The following is a 21,718-nucleotide window of genomic DNA, read 5'->3' as shown; positions in this document are numbered from 1 at the left end:
AGCAAAGGAAACTATCAACAAAACCAAAAGGCAACCTAGAGAATGGGAGAAGATATCTGCAAATGTCTTATCAGATAAAGGGCAACTATCCAAAAATCTATAAAGAATTTATCAAACTCACCACCCAAATAACAAATAATCCAATCAAAAAATGGGCAGAAGACATGAACCGACATTTCTCCAAAAAAGACATACAAATGGCCAACAGACACATGAGAAAATTCTCAACCTCAACTCAGCATCAGGGAAATATAAATCAAACCACAATGAGATACCACTTCACACCAGTCAGAGGGCTAAAATGAACAAGTCAAGGAACAACAGATATTGGTGAGGAGGATGTGGAGAAAGAGGAACCATCGTACACTGTTGGTGGGAATGCAAGCTGCTGCAGCCCCTTTGAAAAATAGTATGGAAGTTCCTCAAAAGTTTGAAGAATTTGAGAACTACCCTACAGTCCAGCAATTGTACTACTAGGTATTTATCCAAAGGATACAAACATAGTGATTCAAAGGGGAACATGCACCTCAATGTTTATAGCAGCAATGTCCACAATAGCCAAACTACGGAGAGAGGCCAGGTGTCCATCAACAGTTGAATGGATAAAGAAGATGTGGTGCATATATACAATGAAATATTATTTGGCCATCAAAAAGAATGAAATTTTGCCATTTGCAAGGACATGGATAGAACTAGAGGATATTATGCTAAGTGAAATAAGTCAATAGGAGAAGGACAATCATATGATCTCACTCATATGGAATTTAAGAAACAAAACAGGATCTTAAGGGAAGAAAGGAAAAATAAAACAAGATGAAATCAGAGAGGGAGACAAACCATAAGAGACTCTTAATCATAGGAAACAAACTTAGGGTCGCTAGAGGGTGGGAGTTGGGAAGATGGGGTAACTGGGTGATGGGTATTGAGGGGGGCATGTGATGTAATGAGCCCTGGGTAGTATATAAGACCAATGAACCACTAACTACCTCTGAAACCAATGATACATTATATGTTAATTGAATTTAAATAAAAATTTTAAAGTTAAGCAGTTAAAAAAAACCTCCCTCCTTTGGTTCCCCATTATAACAAGTAAATTTCAGCATCCATCCATGAATAATATCTCTATGAGAATTACGGAACCAAGACCTACACACCAAGGGACCTAGAAGGAGTCTTGCCCACTTATGCATCAGGTAATAGGCAAACAGACCTCACTATGGGCTGTGGAATCAGAAGGAGCCAGGGAAGAAGACTCAGTTCTTCTTATGCAGTTGGAGAAAACCTAGAGAGTGCTGATGTGGGCAGAAACCTAAGGAAAAGATAGCATTGCAGAAGTGTTCCCAGGAATAGTTTCTCAAAAATAGATTCCTGCATTCCTTTGACGCACCCCAATAAAATAAAATTAAATAATAAAATTAAATAAATAAAATTAAATAAATAAAAATTGTTCGGATGTACTGGAGAGGGTAAGAATAACTACCAGTGCCGTCCCTCCCCCAATGGCACATAGTACAGGACTGAACTAGCCAGCAGTGACCTCTCAACAGAGAAAAGGGAAAGTGGTGAGTAAGCCCTCAGCTAACCCACTGTGCAGGACACAGCTGGAGAAATCCATTTCTCTGCCACAACACCCAGAGTATTGAGGCAGGAATCTCTATAACTGAGGGGAAGGAGGAAATCAGCAAAGAGCAGATAAGAATATCAAAGGGCAAAGGGCATGCTATATGCTTTCATTACTCCAATAGGAAGCCTGCCTACAAATTGCTGGGAGATTCTCACTCAAAGATTCCCCCCTTACCTAATCCAGGGGCACCCACAACATCCCAAATGCTAACTCCACAACTCCCTCAGACTCTGCAGCCTCCTCCTGTGTGAATTCCTGAGTTTGGCAGCAATAAGCTCTGGTAGACAGCACGTACCCTCAGAAAATGAGGCCAGGATCCTTGGACAAGAAAGAAATCAGAAACTCAAGCTGTAGCACACCTCCAGAAAATAAGAGAGAGGTTTCCAGCAGCTGGCTTGGTGTGTTGTAAGAGAGAAGACATACCAGTTTAAGAATCCTGCCACAAGAGGGTGCAAGAAATGTGGAGCAAGTATATCTATATAGGGTTGTGGAAAGACCCAGATATAAGACCAGTGAATTATATCTCCCATCTGAAGACAACTAGTAAAGATTTAAGGAGGTGACTACTTCAAATGTGAAAACAGCAACATAAAACTCCAACGAACATGAAGAATCCTCTTAACATGCTATTACCAAAAAATAACAATAATAATCCAGCTATTGAACTCAAATCAGAGAATTTGTCAATTTAACTGAAAAAAAATTTCAATTTAGCTGTTTTGAGGAATTTAACAAAGAGAAATCATAAAAAAGAGCTAAACAAATTCTGGAGATACAGAATGTAATAAATGACAAGAAAAATACAATAGAGAGCATCTGCAGCAGGAGAGAACAAACAGATCTAGAGATAGGAACTTTTAACTAACCCAGAGTAGAACAAAGAAAGAAGAATGAAAAAGAGTGAAGAAAACACACATGATCTAATGGGAAATCATCAAACATAGATATTAGAATAACTGGAATTCCAGAAGAAGGTGAGGAAAGGGGACAGAAAGTCTATTTAAAGAAATAATAGAAGTTCAGGAAAGATGGTGGAGTAGGAGGATCCTGAGCTCATCTCACCCCATAGACACATGGAGATAACAGCAATACATATGGAACTAATTCTGAAAATGATCTGAAGACTGGCAGAACAGATGTCCCACCACAGAGAGGAGACTACATTGAAAAGTGTAGGAGGGGAGAGATGCAGTTGGGAACTAAATCCCCAGTGAGACTAACTACAAACAAGAGGAACACCCCAAGTACAAATAAGTGAGAGGATCACTTCTAGGCACCCCAGGCATCCCAGGCACCAGGGATCTGCACTGAGATGAGTCCCCATAATATCTAGCTTTGAAAACTGGTGGAACTGAAATTTAGGAGCTTTTAAAATCAGCAGGGTTTAACTAGGGAGAGTTAGAGGACAATAGGAAACTGAGTCCCCACCCTTGAAGAGTCAGCATAATAAATAACTCCACCTATGACACAGCACAGAAGAAATAGTTTGAAAAGTGCCTGGGGTATACATGAAGAAGGTTTATTTATTAATATCAAAGCATGCACTGGAGTGGGAGAGGATCTTTAGTAGATATCTCCAGGAACAAAACTGCTGGTGGACACCATTTCTCTCCGCCCCCTGCCATCTCCCAGCTTACATAGCTGACGCCTGCTGGAGCCAGTGCTTTCTCCATCTATCTTGCTAGCACTGCATGCCCTGTCTCCACATCCCCCATCACACCTGCCCCATCTGACCTGCATATTATGGCAGATATCCCTCCAAAGCAGCTCCTGCCCTGCCATACCCACAAGCAGCCCCAGCAGGAATGAGTGACTCCAGAGTGACTTCTGCCCTGGAGAGAGGGGTAGATAACCACACACACCACCACACCCATGATCTCTCCAGCCAGGCCTCTTAGATGGCTGCACTGGGAGCAAGATCGGCCATTTGGCAGGCTTGCAACTGTGGCAAAGTAGCTAACTGCAGTTGTCTAGTCAGCCAGCCAGTCCCACCCACCAACAAAAGCCTCTCAGTTGATGATGTAGGGAGCAAACCTCGCCAGTCAGTGCACCCACAGTTGTAGCTCAGAGACTGATTTTAGCATCTAAGTCTGACTGCCAACCCTGCCCACCAGTGAACCTGTGGTGGCCTCAGATCTCTTAATGGGGGGGACAAAACCCTGCTCAGTGAGCCAACAGTAGGCAAAGCAGGTCATTGTAGTTGGCTGGGCTAAGGCAAACATGACTGTCACAACAGCATGGTACACATAGCCCACAAAGAAGATACACTTAGAGTACCACTCTGGTGGAGAATTTTGATAGTGGGAGAGGCTTTGTGTATTGGGGTTAGGAAGTATATAGGAAGCCTCTATACTTTCTTCTTAATTTTGCTATGAACTTAAAACTATTTAAAAAAAAAAAGTCTGTTAAAAAAGGAGGACGAAACCAATAGTTTTCCCTTACTGCATATATTTGCAGACACACAAATTATGGCATAATTATCTTCTCTTATTGAACAGATGAATGTATTCATTGGAATATTTAATGCCTCTGATAAGTAGCTGGCATTAGAATAATTCTGTTAAGGTCATCAACAATTTAATTCCATACAATGTTCTCATACTACCTTTGGTTACAAATTTAGTAACCTAATTTAACTCCACATTGAAGTGAGATACAACAGGGACTTTCAAATAAAAGAAACATAATAAATTTTGAGTAAATTAAACGATGCTAAAAAGAGTCCAAGATAGATGTGATTTGAGGAAACATTAATTTTGTGCTTACTTACTCCGTGTTCTCCGCACCCCTCTGAACAAAACCTTAATTGAGCTCTAAGCATCCTTGCTTCTAGACATTCACGATTTACACATATCTAAAAACAAAAAGAAAAGAAAAAATACAAAAAAACTTTTTACATGTTACAGGAGTCCAGCTGTCTTAACATTACAATCAGTAATTTTATACCATAAGACCATAACCCTTCAATGCAATACATTTCCATCTAAGTACTGCTTTTGCTGTAACCTGCAAATTTTTATGTTGTATTTTCATTTTCATTTAGTTCAAAATATTTTTCAGTTTCTCTTAAGATGTGTTATTTAAAAATGTTTGTTTAATCTCCAAGTATTTGGGGCTTTTTCAGGTAAGTCTAATATAAAGTATGAACTGGGAGACAATGATGTGTCAATGTAGGTTTATCAATTATGACAAAGTCCCACTCTGGTGGGGGATTGTTGGTAATACAGGAGATTGTGCTTGTGTGGGAACAAGAGAGTATCTCTGTACCTTCCTCTCAGTTTTGCTGTAAACCTAAAATTGTTCTAAAAATTAGTCTTAAAAAATAATTCAATGTAGGGAAATGGGAGAAACAAATAAAACAAGATCAATAAGAAAAATCATATCCATATAACCACTTTTTATTATGATACCCTGAAATCTAATAAAACTATTCCTAAGAGCACAGTATATCTTTTTATTTGAATTTTTTGTTGTTGTTGCATATATCAAAAGTTTGTATTGAGGGACACCTGGGTGGCTCAGTGGTTGAGCATCTGCCTTTGGCTCAGGGCGTGATTCCGGGATCCAGGATGGAGTCCCACATCCGGCTCCTTGCATGGAGTCTGCTTCTCCCTCTGCCTGTGTCTCTAACTCTCTCTCTCTCCCCCTCCCTCTCTCTCTCTGTCTCTCATAAATAAATAAATAAAATCTTTTAAAAAACTTGCAAAAGTTTGTACTGAAAAAAATCAATTCAATATACTAAGGACATATACATATTTTTTATTGAAATTTGATTTGCCAACATATAGTATAACACTCATTGCTCATCTCATCAAGTGCCCTCCTCAGTGCCTATCACCTGGTGACCCCATTCCCCTGCCCACCTCCCCTTCCACTACCCTTTGTTCATTTCCCAGAGTTAGGAGTCTCTCATGTTTTGTCACCCTCTATAATTTTTCCCACTCATAATCAGGACATATATTAAGTTTTAATCAAATTTGAGCTATTATTAGAGTGATCTAATAAAGGTAATAGGAATTATTAAAATATGCTATACATATCTAACATTCTATTATGTAATATGTGACTATATCCAGCTCTAGTCCCCTTATGTTTAAACTGTAATAATCAGAGGATTAAGGATATATTCTCAACTCCAATATTTACAGTAATATCAATTTCTCTAAGTTGTAGTTTTCTTACATGAGTACAATCATCCTTTTTCTAAAGAATTTGAGATTTGGGGGGATCTCTGGGTGGCTCAGTGGTTTAGCACCTGTATTCGGCCTAGGGCATGATCCCGGAGTCCAGGGTCCCACATCAGGCTCCCTGCATGGAGCCTGCTTCTCCCTCTGCCTGTGTCTCTGCCTCTCTCTCTCTGTGTGTCTCTCATGAATAAGTAAATGAAATCTAAAAAAAAATAATAAAATAAAGAATTTGATAATTGTTTTGAGATATTTGAAAATTATCTCCTTTTAAACATTACAGCATATCACAACTCTCTTCAAAGAAATGACCTCAAAAACCCTTTCTAAATCCAAACTAACCCTTTTAAATCTTTACTGTATGTGTTGAGTTTTCTCACTAGTTCATGGCCATAATGGTGTGTCTAACAACTCCCTTTCAAATGTAGTATTTTTTTTAGATGTTCTTTTTTTTTTATTGGAGTTCAATTTGCCAACATATTGCATAACACCAGTGCTCATCCCATCAAGTGTCCTCCTCAGTGCCCGTCACCCCCCACCCACCTCCCTTTCCACCACCCCTTATTCATTTCTCAGAATTAGAGGAGTCTCTCATGTTCTGTCTCCCTCTCTGATATTTCACTCACATTTTCTCCTTTCCCCTTTATTCCCTTTAACTATGTTTTATATTCCCCAAATGAATGAGACCATAGAATGTTTGTCCTACTCCGATTGACTTATTTTACTCAGCATAATACCCTCCAGTTCCATCCACGTTGAAGCAAATGGTGGGTATTTGTCGTTTCTAATGGCTGAATAATATTCCATTGTATACATAGACCACATATTCTTTATCCATTCATCTTTCGATGGACACCCAGGCTCCTTCCACGGTTTGGCTATTGTGGACGTTGCTGCTAGAAACATCGGGGTGCAGGTGTCCCGGCGTTTCATTGCATCTGTATCTTTGGGGTAAATCCCCAGCAGTGTGCAATTGCTGGGTCGTAGGGCAGATCTATTTTTAACTCTTTGAGGAACCGCCACAGTTTTCCAGGGTGGCTGCACCAGTTCACATTCTCACCAAAAGTGCAAGAGGGTTCCCCTTTCTCCACATCCTCTCCAACATTTGTTGTTTCCTGCCCTGTTAATTTTCCCCATTCTCACTGGTGTGAGGTGGTATCTCATTGTGGTTTTCATTTGTATTTCCCTGATGGCTAGTGATGCGGAACATTTTATCATGTGCTTGTTGGCCATGTCTATGTCTTCCTCTTGAGATTTCTGTTCATGCCTTTTGCCTATTTCATGATTGGATTGTTTGTTTCTTTGCTGTTGAGTTTAATAAGTTCTTTATAGATCTTGGATACTAGCCCTTTATCTGATAGGTCATTTGCAAATATCTTCTCCCATTCTGTAGGTTGTCTTTTAGTTTTGTTGACTGTTTCTTTTGCTGTGCAAAAGCTTCTTATCTTGATGAAGTCCCAATAATTCATTTTTGCTTTTGTTTCTCTTGCCTTCATGGATGTATCTTGCAAGAAGTTACTGTGGCCCAGTTCAAAAAGGGTGTTGCCTGTGTTCTCCTCTAGGATTTTGATGGAATCTTGTCTCACATTTAGATTTTTCATCCATTTTAAGTTTATCTTTGTGTATGGTGAGAGAGAGTGGTCTAGTTCCATTCTTCTGCATGTGGATGTCCAATTTTCCCAGCACCATTTATTTAAGAGACTGTCTTTTTTCCAGTGGATAGTCGTTCCTGCTTTGTCGAATATTAGTTGACCATAAAGTTGAGGGTCCACTTCTGGATTCTCTATTCTGTTCCATTGATCTGTGTGTCTGTTTTTGTGCCAGTACCACACTGTCTTGATGACCACAGCTTTGTAGTACAACCTGAAATCTGGCACTGAGATGCCCCCAGCTCTGGTGTTCTTTTTTAATATTCCCCTGGCTATTCAAGCAAGGTCTTTTCTGATTCCAAACAAATCTTAAGATGATTTGTTCTAACTCTCTGAAGAAAGTCCATGGTATTTTTTTTTTAGTTTTTATTTATTTATTTGTGAGAGATACACAGAGAGAGAGAGAGAGAGAGACAGAGACAGAGATAAACGCAGAGGGAGAAGCAGGCTCCATGCAGGGAGCCCGACGTGGGACATGATCCCAGAACTCAGGGATCATGCCCTGAGCCAAAGGCAGATGCTAAACCACTGAGCCACCCAAGAATCCCAAGTCCATGTTATTATGATAGGGATTGCATTAAACATGTAAATTGCCCTGGGTAACATTGACATTTTCATAATATTAATTCTTCCAAACCATGAGCATAGAATATTTTTCCATCTCTTTGTGTCTTCCTCAATATCTTTCAGAAGCGTTCTGTAGTTTTTATGGTATAGATCCTTTACCTCTTTGCTTAGGTTTATTCCTAGGTATCTTATGCTTTTGGGTGCAATTGTAAATGGGATTGACTCCTTAATTTCTCTTTATTCAGTCTCATTGTTAGTGTATAGAAATGCCACTGAATTCTGGGCATTGATTTTGTCTCCTGCTACACTGCCAAATTGCTATATGAGTCCTAGCAGTCTTGGGGTGGAGTCTTTTGGGTTTTCTACGTACAGTATCATGTGATCTGTGAAGAGGGAGACTTTGACTTCTACTTTGCCAATTTGGATGCCTTTTATTTCTTTTTGTTGCCTGATTGCTGAGGCTACGACTTCTAGTACTATGTTGAATAGCAGTGGTGAGAGTGGACATCCCTGTCGAGTTCCTGATCTTAGAGGAAAGGCTCCCAGTGCTTCCCCATTGAGAATGATATTTGCTGTGGGCTTTTCATAGATGGCTTTTAAGATGCTGAGGAATGTTCCCTCTATCCCTACACTCTGAAGAGTTTTGATCAGGAATGGATACTGTAATTTGTCAAATGTTTTCTCTGCATCTATTGAGATGATCATATGGTTTCTTGTTTTTTCTCTTGCTGATATGATCAATCACATTGATTGCTTTACGAGTGTTGAACCAGCCTTGCATCCTGGGGATAAATCCCACTTGGTCAGGGTGAATAATCTTCTTAATGTATTGTTGGATCCTATTGGCTAGTATCTTTTTTTTTTATTTTTATTTTTTTAATTTTTTTATGATGGTCACAGAGAGAGAGAGAGAGAGAGAGAGAGAGAGAGAGACACAGGCAGAGGGAGAAGCAGGCTCCATGCACCGGGAGCCCTATGTGGGATTCGATCCAGGGTCTCCAGGATCGCGGCCCGGGCCAAAGGCAGGCGCCAAACTGCTGCGCCACCCAGGGATCCCAATTGGCTAGTATCTTGTTGAGAATTTTTGCATCCATGTTCATCAGGGATATTGGTCTATAATTCTCCTTTTTGGTGGGGTCTTTGGTTTTGGAAAAGGTGATGTGGACCTCATAGAATGAGTTTGGAAGTATTACATCTCTTTCTATCTTTCAGAACAGCTTTAGTAGAATAGGTATGGTTTCTTCTTTAAACGTTTGATAGAATTCCCCTGGGAAGCCATCTGGCCCTGGACTTTTGTGTCTTGGGAGGTTTTTGATGACTGCTTCAATTTCCTCCCTGGTTATTAGCCTGTTCAGGTTTTCTATTTCTTTCTGTTCACTTTTGGTAGTTTGTGGCTTTCCAGGAATGTGTCCATTTCTTCTAGATTGCCTAATTTATTGGCGTAAAGCTGCTCGTAACAAGTTTTTAAGATCATTTGTATTTCCTTGGTATTTCTGGTGATCTCTCCTTTCTCGTTCATGATTTTATTAATTTGAGTCTTTTCTCTCTTTTTTTAATAAGGCTGGCTAATGGTTAATCTATCTTATTAATTCTTTCAAAGAACAAACTCCTGGTTTTGTTGATCTGTTCTACAGTTCTTCTGGTCTCTATTTCATTGAGTTCTGCTCGAATCTTTATTAACTCTCTACTTCTGCTGAGTGTAGGATCTATTTGCTGTTTTTTTTCTCCGGGTCCTTTAGCTGCAAGGTTAGCTTTTGTTTTGAGTTCTTTCCAGTTTTTGGATGGATGCTTGTATTGTGATGTATTTCCCCCTCAGGACTGCTTTCGCTGTGTTCCAAAGATTTTGAATGGTTGTATCTTCATTCTCATTAGTTTCCATGAATCTTTTTAATTCTTCTCTAATTTCCTGGTTGACCCTTTCATCTTTTAGCAGGATGGTCCTTAACCTCCACGTATTTGAAATCCTTCCAAACTTCTTGTGATTTCGTCCTAATTTCAAAGCATTATGGTCTGAAAATATGCAGGGGACAATCCCAGTTTTTTGGTATTGGTTAAGACCTGATCTGTGACCCAGTATGTGGTCTATTCTGGAGAAAGGTCCATGTGCACTTGAGAAGAATGTGTATTCAGTTGTGTTTGGATGTAAAGTTCTGTAAATATCTGTGAAATCCATCTGGTCCAGTGTATCATTTAAAGTTCTTGTTTCTTTGGAGATGTTGTGCTTAGAGACCTATTGATTGTAGAAAGCGCTACAATGAAGTCACCAAGTGTATTATTATCTAAGTATGTCTTAACTTTGGTTATTAATTGATATACTTGGCAGCTCTCATTCGGGGCATATATATTGATGATTGTTAGGTCCTCTTGTTGGATAGATCCTTTAAGTATGATACAGTGTCCCTCTTCATCTCTTACTACAATCGTTGGGATAAACTTTAATTTATCTTATAAAAGGATGGCTACCCCTGCTTTCTTTTGAGGACCATTTCAATGGTAAATGGTTCTCCAACCTTTTAATTTCAGGTTGTAGGTGTCCTTCTGTCTAAAATGAGCCTCTTGTAGACAGCAAAGAGATGAGTCTTGCTTTTTATCCAATCTGAAACCCTGCGCCTTTTGATGGGATCATTAAGCCCATTCACGTTCAGAGTTACTATTGAAAGATATGAATTTAGTGTCATCATGATATCTATCAGTCCCTGTTTTTGTGGATTGTTCCCTTGGACTTCCTCTTTCTATTACAGAATCCCCCTTAGTATTTCTTGCAGAGCTGGCTTGGTAGTCACGTAGTCTTTCAGTTTCTGCCTATCTTGGAAGCTCTTTTTCCTTCTATTCTGAATGACAGCCTTGCTGGATAAAGGATTCTTGGCTGCAGGTTCTTCTCATTTAGGACCCTGATTATATCCTGCCAGCCTTTTCTGGCCTGCCAGGTCTCTGTATAGAGGTCTGCTGTTAATATAATATTTCTTCACATAAAAGTTAGAGATTTCTTGTCTCTTTCTGCTTTAAGGATCTTCTCTCTATCTTTGGACTTTGCAAGCTTCACTATTGAATGTCGAGGCATTGAGCGGTTTTTATTGATATTAGGTGGGGATCTCTATTTCCTGGATCTGAATGCCTGTTTCCCTTCCCAGGTTAGGAAAGTTCTCAGCTATGATTTGTTCAAATACATATTCTGGACCTCTGTCCCTTTCAGCACCCTCAGGAACCCCAATTAAACGCAGATTTTTCCTTTGAAGGCTGTCATTTATTTCCCTTAACCTATCCTCATGATCTTTTGTTTTTCTCTTTTTTCCTCAGTTTCCCTCCTTGCCATCAACTTGTCTTCTATGTCACTCACTCGTTCTTCTACCTTGTTAACCATCAACATTAGGACCTCTAGTTTGTATTGCATCTCATCTCTGATTTTTAATTTCTGCCTGATTAGTTCTAAATTCTGCAGTCATTAAGTCTCTTGAATCCTTTATGCTTTTTTCAAGAGCCCCCAGTAGCCTTATAATTGTGCTTCTGAATTGGCTTTCTGACACTGAATTGTAATCCAAACTTTGTAACTCTGTGGGAGAGAGGACTGTTTCTGATTCTTTCTTTTGAGGTGAGTTTTTCCTTCTAGTCATTTTGCTCAGTGCAGAGTGGCCAAAAACAAGTTGTACTGGAATAAGGAGAAAAAGAGAGAAGAGAAAAAAGGAAAAAAAAAAAAAAAGGAAGAAGAAAAGAAAAAAAGGGGGCGGGGAAGCCAACAGAAAACAAAAAACAAGGGGGAGTATCCTCTGATTCTATATACTGTAAATCCCTCGACTTCCCCTGTAACTTTCCAGTGTTGCTTGGTGAATAATTTGTTTTTTCCCTGTCCCTCTAGCTGGTCTTCTGGGGGAGGGGCCTGCTGTGCTGACTCTCAGGTGTGAGCATCTGGGGGAGCTGCTCAGCCTCCTGCCTGGTGCAGGGCTCAGTGGGAGTTGTTTATCCTGTTTATCCTGTGAGGCCATGGTGAGGCCCAGTGGGGGTTGTTTATCCTGTGAGGCCCCATGAGGAACAACCACAGCGGCGGTGGCCAGCTCTCCAGCCCTGGAATTAGCTCCCGCAGTAACTACCGCAGCTCTCAGTCTGTAGGGGCCTGGATGCTCCGGGCGCGGGGCTGCTGATCTGCATAGCTCGGGGCCACCCACTGGCAGGAGCGGCCTTGCTTTCCTGTCTCCTCCTGGCCTCTTCCTGTCCCGGAGGGAGCGCTGGATCTTGGGCTGTGTTCCCCAGCGCCCTGGGCTCCAGGGCCTGCTCTGCTGCAATTGCGCTCCCGGAGCCCCGCCAGGTGCACTCTCCAGGCCATTAGGGTGCTCCGCCCGTGGTGTGTGGCGCACTCTTCCCCAGGGCGCAGGTCCTCTGTTAGTGCCCCCAGGAGCCTGAAGGCATCCCCGCCCCTCCTGGGGTCCTGCTCCAACTCCCTGCGAGCGCCTTTCCTCCGGAAGATTGGTGAAGCTCCTGCTTCTCCTGGACAGGGCTTTCCTGTAGGCTCCTCGTGGGGCCCCTCCCCCTTGGATGCTTTTTTATTTCTTTTTTTTTTTTTCCGTCTTCCTACCTTGATAGAAGCGCGAACTCTTCTCACTGTAGCATTCCAGCTGTTCTCTCTTTAAATCTCAGGCCGAATTCGTAGGTTTTCAGGATGACTTGAAAGTTATCTAGGTAATTTGGTGGGGACAGGTGACTTGGGGACCCTACTCTTCTGCCATCTTTCCCCCTCCTCAAATGTAGTATTTATTGTCTGCCTGCATCAGTTGAAACTGAAATGAAAAGTCCTGCTATACAAGGATGCTGACAAAAATATTGCCAAGAATGTTTCATCATATGTGATTTATACTAAAAACTACTTCATGAAATGTGTTCTCATGAATTATCCCTGAGAATTTTCCATGTTATAAAAAGGATTCTATTCTGACTAAATTATCAACTGAATAATAACAAATCATCTGTTGACTATGTTTCATTTTGTAATTATTTTGGCTCCATGGCCTAAATATATCTATCTACTGAGCTCCTTCGTATATACATCCATCAAGGAAGCATTTATGACTCAGACGCATGAAGAGTAAATCAATACTAAGAAGACTACATATTTTACCTATAGTAAACTTATTTAAACTTATAGTTTAAACCACCAGAAATGGCTATTAACATATACATTTCACATATTAAAAATCTGTTCAAAATCATTTATTGAATGAAAACATTGGAATATAGATGTATGCACATCTTAGTACTTAATGTGTACACCATATACTATATTATGGTTCCTCATAAGCAAAGATCTGGTCAGGAATTAAATGAGATTTTGAAGTAAATTCATTCATTGTATGTTTTCTCCAGATTTGAGTTAGCCTCAGAGATAATGAATTATAATAATCAATAATAATAGCCAATCTGTATTTAACTTTCACTATGTGACAGGCATCATATGAAGCACTTTACAGTTATTTTATTTAATCTTTGCAATAACCCCATAGAGTAAATGCTATTATTATCCTCACTTTATATACAGTTATAGTACCTCAGACTGGTTAGGTAACTTTTAAAATGTAAAAGAAAAAAAAATCAGTTTTGAAGACTTGATTCCAAGAAGGCTGATGTAAGTTATGCTCTTATATAATGGGCTACAAGGAGACATATATTACAAAGTGAGATTTCTTCTTTTCTCTAAGAAAGAAAGTGAATTTCCATGCTATGGAGTACTTAATATACTTCCAAGATCTCTCCTCTCTACACTACAGCCATGAAATACTTGGGAGTTTCCTTGGTCATAATACTGAAATTCTGAAGGATATCAAACATTCCTTTTGCCCTCTTAATATATGAAGACAAAATGAAGCTTATTCATTTTCTCCTTATTGAAAGATTTAAAGTTATATAGCACTAGAAATGAATTGAAATTTGAAACAAGTGAAAATATTTATTAAAGAAATGAATAAAATTAGACAAAAATAGATTTTAAATCATTTACCCTGTCTTCATCACAAAAACTGCCACTGGGGACCTCCATTGGATCTCGTTTTGAGTGAGGTAATTTGTAGTCTATAGTTATACATAAACTATTTCGTACAAAGGCATAAATCACAGCACTATTTTCTTTGTAAAAAGGAACTCGAGTAGGATAAGTACAAATTAATCTTCCACATTGAAGATCCCTGCAAACATAATAAAATTATATGATTATTACACATTAGGCATTTATTAGGAATACTTCAGATTAGCTTTCCTTGACAAAAAAAAAAATGAATGACCTCCATTTATGTTAAATGTTACTAGAGAGAGTGTAATTTTAACACTAACATTTGAAGCAAATATTCTACAAGGTTATCTTTCAATGGTGCTAATGGTCTTTTATTCCCTGTGCAGATATATACTTATTGTCAAATAATCAATTCACTCAAGTATTTCATATCCTTCTGTAGAAAGATAGAAAGATAAATAAGTTGTGACCCCTATCCTCAAGGACCTTACCGTTTAATATTAAATGTAATATAAACCCTATTGAAAGTGCTACAAATAAAATAATTCTTATGAAGATTTAAGATAAGGACACATTCTAACTTAGCAATTAGGGGAAATTTCATGGAGAAGATGCCTTCTGAGTCCAATTTTAATAGGCAGAGAGTAAGGTATTTCTAAACAAAAGTAATAGCATAACAAACCAAGGAAACAATACATGATGTGCTTACCAGTGTACAAATTCCTAAGTACAAGGGTCATGTATGCTTTGCTAACAAGGAGCTAGCCCAGTGTCAGGCACATAGTAGATTCTTAAGAGATGTTTATTAAATTAAATTTATGACCAAAATATCAAAGAGCTTGCTTTTCAGATGCAGGGGAAATTAAATTCATTTTATAAACACTGGGTAGTCTTCAGCTTGAGCAAGCAATGAAGTGAATGGGGATAGCATTTTTGTAAAGAAAAATGCAGGTTCAAAGAGGAAAGGTGTAATGACTATCATTACTTTCAATCTTGGACTGAATTTAGAAGCCTAATGATCACCCACATACAGAAAAAAAAAAAAAACAGACAGAAATTTAAGCCTATGGCACAAGAAAGATGTCAGGGCTATAGAATTTAATTTAAGATTCATTCCCATTCATTCCCAAACACATGTGATCCTTGAAACCACTAGGATGAATGAGACATAGAGAGAAAATCTAAAAATAGAATCTTATGAAACAAAAAAAAAAGTATCTAACATTTGCATAGCATACCTCCATGAACAGAATATATACTGGCCTCTTTTTAGACCGCAGTTCCCAAACCTATCAGTTTGAGAATGTATTTCTTCATAGCAGGCAAATGGTGCATTTTTTGAACCTGTTAAAGTTAGAAATATATTTAGGTTAAAACTCCCTTCCTTTCTCATCTTAGTCCATTCCCTCATATGTTATATGCTTGCTTTGCCTTCTCTACTAGTATCTAATTCAAAAGTTTTCCTAGTGAAAAGTTTCTTGCTTATCACTTCAAGAAAAAAGAATTGAAGTGATAAGCAGTGCTCATGGTTATATCTCCTTTTATTTCATTTTGAGTCATTTCCATCACAAAAGATATCATGAGGGGTAAGGAGAGTTATAGAAGCATAAACCATGAGAGTGCTCTGTGAAACAAGGCAATACATAATACAAGAAAACTATACTTACTTTCCTAGATTATGAATAGGAACTCATAAAAAGCCAGGTCTATAACAAAATCTAATTGAAGAAACCTAAGTGTATCTTCAGGAAGTCTAAAATAAAGGGAGCAAAATTGTCAAATGATTAACTACTTTTTCCTTCATTACTATATTTAATATTCATCATTGTGTAAAAAATTACCAAAATCCTGGCAACTTAAAACACCACCCATTTATAATATCACACAAGTGAGTGTTCTTTTTGCTCAAGAGTTTCATAAGGCTAAATAAAATCATTAGCAGGGGCCGCAGTCTCATCAGAGGCTGAAGTCCCCTTCTAAGCTCATTGATTGTTGATAGAATTCAAGTTGTTTTGTAACCGTAGTTTCCTTTTCTTACTATCTGCCAGGGGTTGCTCTTGTCTCCTAGGTATTCTGTTCACATCCCAGTTATAGGCCCTCTCCCAACATGACAGTTTGTTTCTTCTGAGCCAGCAAGAGAATCTCTTTGACATCTCTCATCTTTTAAATGGCTCACAGCCCACTCAGAATGATCTCCCTTTGACTAACTTAAAGTTCACTAATTATGGATCTTAATTTCATATTCAAAATTCCTTCATCTTTACTACATACTATAATCACGGGAATGATATTCCATCACATATTCACTGGTTCTGTCCCAACTCAAAGGGAAAGGATTATCCAAGGTTTGTACACTAGGAGAGTCTTAAATTTTCATGGAACCACAAAAGACCCCAAATAGCCAAAAACAATCTTGAAAAACAAAAGAAAAGCTAGAAGCATCACAAACTGTATGGTCCTAGCACAAAAATAAGATACAAAGATCAATGAAACAACAGAAAATTCAGAAATGAACCCATAACTATATGGTCAATTAACCTTCAACAAAGCAAGAAAGAACATCCATAGGGATAAGACAGCCTCTTCAACAAATGATGCTAGGAAAACTGGATAGCAACATGGAAAGAATTAAACTAGATCACTGTCTTACACCATACACAAAAATAATTTTGAAGTGGGTAAAAGACCTAAAGGTGAGACATGGAACCATGAAAATCCTAGAGAAGAACACAGGCAGTAACCTCTCTGACATCAGCAGTAGCAACTTCTTTCTAAATATGTCCCCTGAAGGAAGAGAAACAAAGGCAAAAATAAACCCCCCAAAAATTGGGGCTACATCAAAATAAAAAGCTGCTGCACAGTGAAGGAAACTATCAACAAAACTAAAAGACAACCTATGAAAATGGAAGAAGATACCTGCAAATGGCATATCTGATAAAGGGGTAGTATCCAAAATATATCAAACTCAACACCCAAAATAATGGGCAGAACACATGAACAGACATTTTTCCAAAGAAAACATACAAATGGCCAACAGACACATGAAACAATGCTCAACATCACTCATCAGCAGCAAAATACATATCAAAACTACAATGGTATATCATCTCTCACCTGTCAGAATGGCTCAAATTAACACAGTAAATAACAAATGTTGGCAAGGATGTGGAAAAAGGAGAACTGTCTTGTACTGTTGGTGGGAATGTAAACTGCTACAGCCATTCTGGAAAACAGTATAGAGGTTCCTCAAAATGTTAAAAATAGAACCCTAAAATTCATCAATTACACTACTAGGTATTTACCCAAAAGATACAAAAACACTAATTCAAAGGTACACATGCACCCTGATGTTTATAGCAGCATTTCTATAATAGCCAAATTATGGAAAGAGCCCAAATGTCCACTAATGAATGGATAAAGAAGATGTGATATACATATACAATGGAGTATTACTTAGTCATAAAAAGAATGAGATCTTGCCATTTGCAATGATGTGGATTTAGCTAGAGAATATTATGCTAAGTGAAGTCAGTGTAAGAGAAATACTATATGATTTTACTCAAACATGGAATTTAAGAAAAAAAAACAAATGAACAAAGAGGGGAAAAAAAGAGAGGTAAACCAAGAAACAGACTCCTAACTATGAAGAACAAACTGATGGTCACCAGAGGGCAGGTGGGTTTATAATGGGTTACATAGGCGGTAGGGATTAAGGAGTGCACTTGTGATGAGCACCAGGTGTTTTATGGAAGTGTTGAATCACTATATTCTACACCTGAAGCTAACATTACACTCTACATTAACCAAATGGAATTTAAATAAAAAATAAAAGAATTCTGCCTAGCACAGTTACTTTCTCTAAAATGAAACTTGCTAAACCTAGCTGCTTCATCCATAAAAGTAAACAACATCTACCTCAATGGATTGTTAGAATTAGTTAAGATGATGTCTATTTAGCCATTGTGAATTCCCATCTAATTCTTCTCCATTTTCTTTTATGATCAGGAGAATTTCTCATTTACCTGCTCCTTTCATTAGTTACATTTTCCCGTATATTATTTTTCTTTCTTTACCATCTCCTAATTCTCTTTTCACCATTTTTAAACATTAGTCCATCAAAGGCAATTGTATAGATACCATTAGGAAAAGTGATGTTATTTCTAAGTATTCACAATGTTTAATCAGTTAACTTGTAAATATTAGATACCAGGTTAGGAATGCCAATTCAGAGCTTGTTGAACACCAAGATATTATTCAAGAAAAGTCAGAAATTGGATAATTCAGTCCAATTTAGAGAGATAATATAAAAATTGTATTTAATCACAGACTACAGACAGTCCCCAACTAAAAATAGTTCAACCTAACAATTTTTCAAATTTATGATGGTGCAAAAGCAATATACATTCAGTAGAAATTGTACCTCAGAATTTGAATTTTAATCTTTTCCTGGGCTAAGTGGTATGATACTCGTGATGCTGGGTAGCAGTGGTAAGCCACAGTTCCTAGTCAGCCACAGGATCATAAATGTAAACAACAAATTCACTTACAACCATTCTGTACCCATATAATCATTCTATTTTTATAGTACTCAAAAAATTACTTGAGATATTCAACACTTTATTACAAAATTGGCTTTGTGGTTAGATGATTCTGCCCTACTATGGGCTAATATAAGTGTTCTTTCTGAGCACCTTTAAGGGAGGGTAGGCTAAGCTATGATGTTCAACAGGTTACGTGTACTGTTTTTTCAAAGATCTATTTATTCATGAGAGACAGAGAGAGGCAGAGATATAGGCAGAGGGAGATGTAGGCTTCCTGTGGGGAGCCCGATGCAGGACTCGATCCGGGACTCTGGGATCATGCCCTGAGCAGATGCTCAACCACTGGACCACCCAAGGGCCCTGGTTAAGTGTATTAAATGCATGGTTTATTAAAATGTAACTCCACTGTAAGTTGAAAAAGATCCATAGTCAGATGAATTCTGTTGAAAGTGATGTTCTTCATCTAGCCTATTTTTCATTAGTCTATCTATTGCATCTAAAGGTACCAATGAAATTTATTATTAATTTCTCTCTTGAATACCCTCTTTTATTAGTGTTAGGGGCTTTCTCTCAGATCAGTCTGAGTCTTCCAGGGTGAGATGGAAACACTAAAAGGGCAACACCTTGCAAACGTGAAGTCACATGTCAAAATGTTCCCTTATATCTAGTATACTGACCAAATCTACTATGAAAATATTTCCTTCTATAGACTAAATAGTGTATTTAGATTCCCTGTATCCTATTATCAATGCCATGAGGTACAAATAAATAGTGAATGCACTGGAATAGATATTTATGCATGGCTGGTACTAGGACAGTAAATGTGAGTGTTGGGAAATTATTGCAAATAATTTAGGCAATCCTCATAAATAGCATTGAGCATTAGGAAGTTTGAGGCTATACTCCTTGACAACTATTAGAGACTACTAGCTTATGTTTCCAGTTAGATGGCTATCCCACCTCAACTAGAATAAACAGAGACACTGAAATGTTAGCTAAAATTTTAACTTTCATAACCTGACATCTGACTCAACTTCATCTTTACATTTACAACATATCCTAAAACCAAATTCTGATTTACCTCTATACTTTATTTCAGTTTCTAGGACCAGTAGTCAACCAGATACTCAGGCCAAAGCAGGAATCATACTTGATTTATTTTTCCCCCTTACTACCTGCCTCTACCACCCAATCCAAGTCTTATTGACACTATTTCCTAAATACAGCCGGAGTATGACTACAACAGGCTACAACTCGAACCTGATATAACATCAATTTCTCTTCTAATAGTCTACAAAAAGCTTTCTAATTGATTCCCTGCTTCCATTCTCCACTTCCTATAGTGGAGAGTGGAAGCATTCTGCATTCCATAAATCAGAATGATTTTTTTAAGAAAATAAAAACCATTTATCAGTCTCTGCTTAAATATTATACCAAGGATAAAATCCAATTTTCTTTCCATAATCTTTACTCAGCCTGGTACACGACAATCCAGCGACAGAATCTTTATTTTTATATTTATTACCTGAACCCTTCACTGGACTATAACCTCCATAACAATAGGAATCTTTTTTTGTCTTGTCCATCACTGTGTTTCCTGTGCTAAAAGAGAAATGTCATACCCAATTAAGGTGTTAGATAAATATTTATTGAATGAAAGAAAAAATCAGCACCTTTGGTAACTATATTCCATAATCTTTCTTCCTTATGGAATTTGACGTCCAAAACCAAGACCCCCAACTTGAATTATACCTATTCTATTTGAGGCAATAGAGATTTTTAAAGATTAATATTTGAAAAAACTGCCTAATGATCTCTTCTTAATTATGTTTCCAATGTCACCTCACTAATTTCATTATACTTTCTGTTTTGTGGTTCCCTAAATATATTTACTGGAAGAGATAATACCAATCCTACATGTGCCAGCGAATTTGCAGATAGAATCATTTTAAATTTTCCACAAATGAATGATGAGAGGGTAGATATATCTTCCTCATGGCTTCTAAAACACTCTTCAAAGATATTTAAGATAAATAAGCATAAACTTAATTATTGAATCTGAAGCCCCCTGACCTATAATTCTTTTCCACCTCCAATAAGCTATATATTACTACTGTACACCAGCTGAAATATAAATAACATTTCTATTAAGTTCAGAAAATAAGTAAAATATTATGAGACTAAGAACAGAATATAATTTATTACACTGGCATTGAAGGAATAAATAATAGGTGGTTTATCTTTGTTTCTCTTGTTTTCATTTATGTTTACACTCCAGCTTCATTTTTCTGTTTTACTGAGGCTCACCTTTCTCCACATGGTCAAAAGCATACCTGACAAAAACTCTAGAGCTTAAGAGGGAAAATTCTCTTGGTTCAACTGTCCAGAAATTCCAGAAAAGACATTCAGAACTTCCCTATCTCTCTTAATATGAATCAGATGCTCACCTTAACAGGGACCAACTGTATCAAGGTTGGAGAGTACTGCCATTGGACCAGATCTGGTTAGGTATCCACTACTGTACAACCAAATATGAATAAAGGTATAATGCCATATTTTACTATAGGATATTTCCCACAGTAACCATGTGGATATTAGACAGTTTCTAGAAATTGGTACTAAGAAAATCCTGAGATCTCTACAGAAAAAGATGAATCTATGAAATCTTGCTTCTTATAATCAATAAAATAGTTCATGATACTTTGATCCATACTGATCTCTACCTTCTCTATATAAACTTTGGCACTCCAGACAACATGACTAGTAGCAAGAGTATCCTGCCACCATAACTTCTAAGACTAACGCTGAGCTAAAGAGCACAGAAACTGGCAATTGTCTCCCAATATTCATTCCTTTTTTTTCCCATTTAGTAATAGGAGTTTATTATTAGCAGGGCCACAAACACCAAGATAAAGAAAAAATTTTTCAGACTCTCTTGCAACCAGATGTGGTTATGTAACTAGGTTCTGGCCATTGGAAAAACAGCAGACATTATATATCAAAAAATCAAGTTAATGGCAGTAAGTAGAAGGTAGTTTCATTTCCTCTTTCCTCGATTCTATGGGCTGATAGAAAGATTTTGTACTGGGAAACTATCTTCTACCAGAGACACAAGGGATGGCTGAACAAGAAGAAAAACCACAGATTCTTGGTAAATGTCA

General features: G+C 37.9%; 1 protein-coding gene across 12 annotated transcripts in view; it reads right to left on the bottom strand.

Annotated features, from left to right (window-relative positions):
• ADAM32 (ADAM metallopeptidase domain 32) overlaps nucleotides 1-21,718 on the bottom strand; it is a 188,978-nt gene that overhangs the window by 39,361 nt on the left and 127,899 nt on the right. For 8 of the 12 annotated variants that reach the window (XR_012007696.1, XR_012007693.1, XM_072776537.1 and 5 more), the window contains 3 exons: nucleotides 15,255-15,360; nucleotides 14,008-14,191; nucleotides 4,395-4,478 (listed from right to left, as the gene is read on the bottom strand). Coding sequence is in view for 8 of the 12 variants with exons in the window: in XM_072776537.1 (XP_072632638.1) it covers nucleotides 4,395-4,478; nucleotides 14,008-14,191; nucleotides 15,255-15,360 (374 nt within the window). In the remaining 4 variants the exon portion in view is untranslated. Of the gene's footprint in view, nucleotides 1-4,390; nucleotides 4,479-14,007; nucleotides 14,192-15,254; nucleotides 15,361-21,718 lie in introns of all 12 variants that reach the window. The other 4 variants (XR_012007695.1, XR_012007694.1, XM_072776543.1 and 1 more) reach the window with 1 other exon arrangement.

The sequence above is a fragment of the Canis lupus genome, chromosome 15 (assembly GCF_048164855.1).
Source record: "Canis lupus baileyi chromosome 15, mCanLup2.hap1, whole genome shotgun sequence".
Classification (NCBI taxonomy): domain Eukaryota; kingdom Metazoa; phylum Chordata; class Mammalia; order Carnivora; family Canidae; genus Canis; species Canis lupus.
This window is presented reverse-complemented; position numbering and strand designations above follow the sequence as displayed.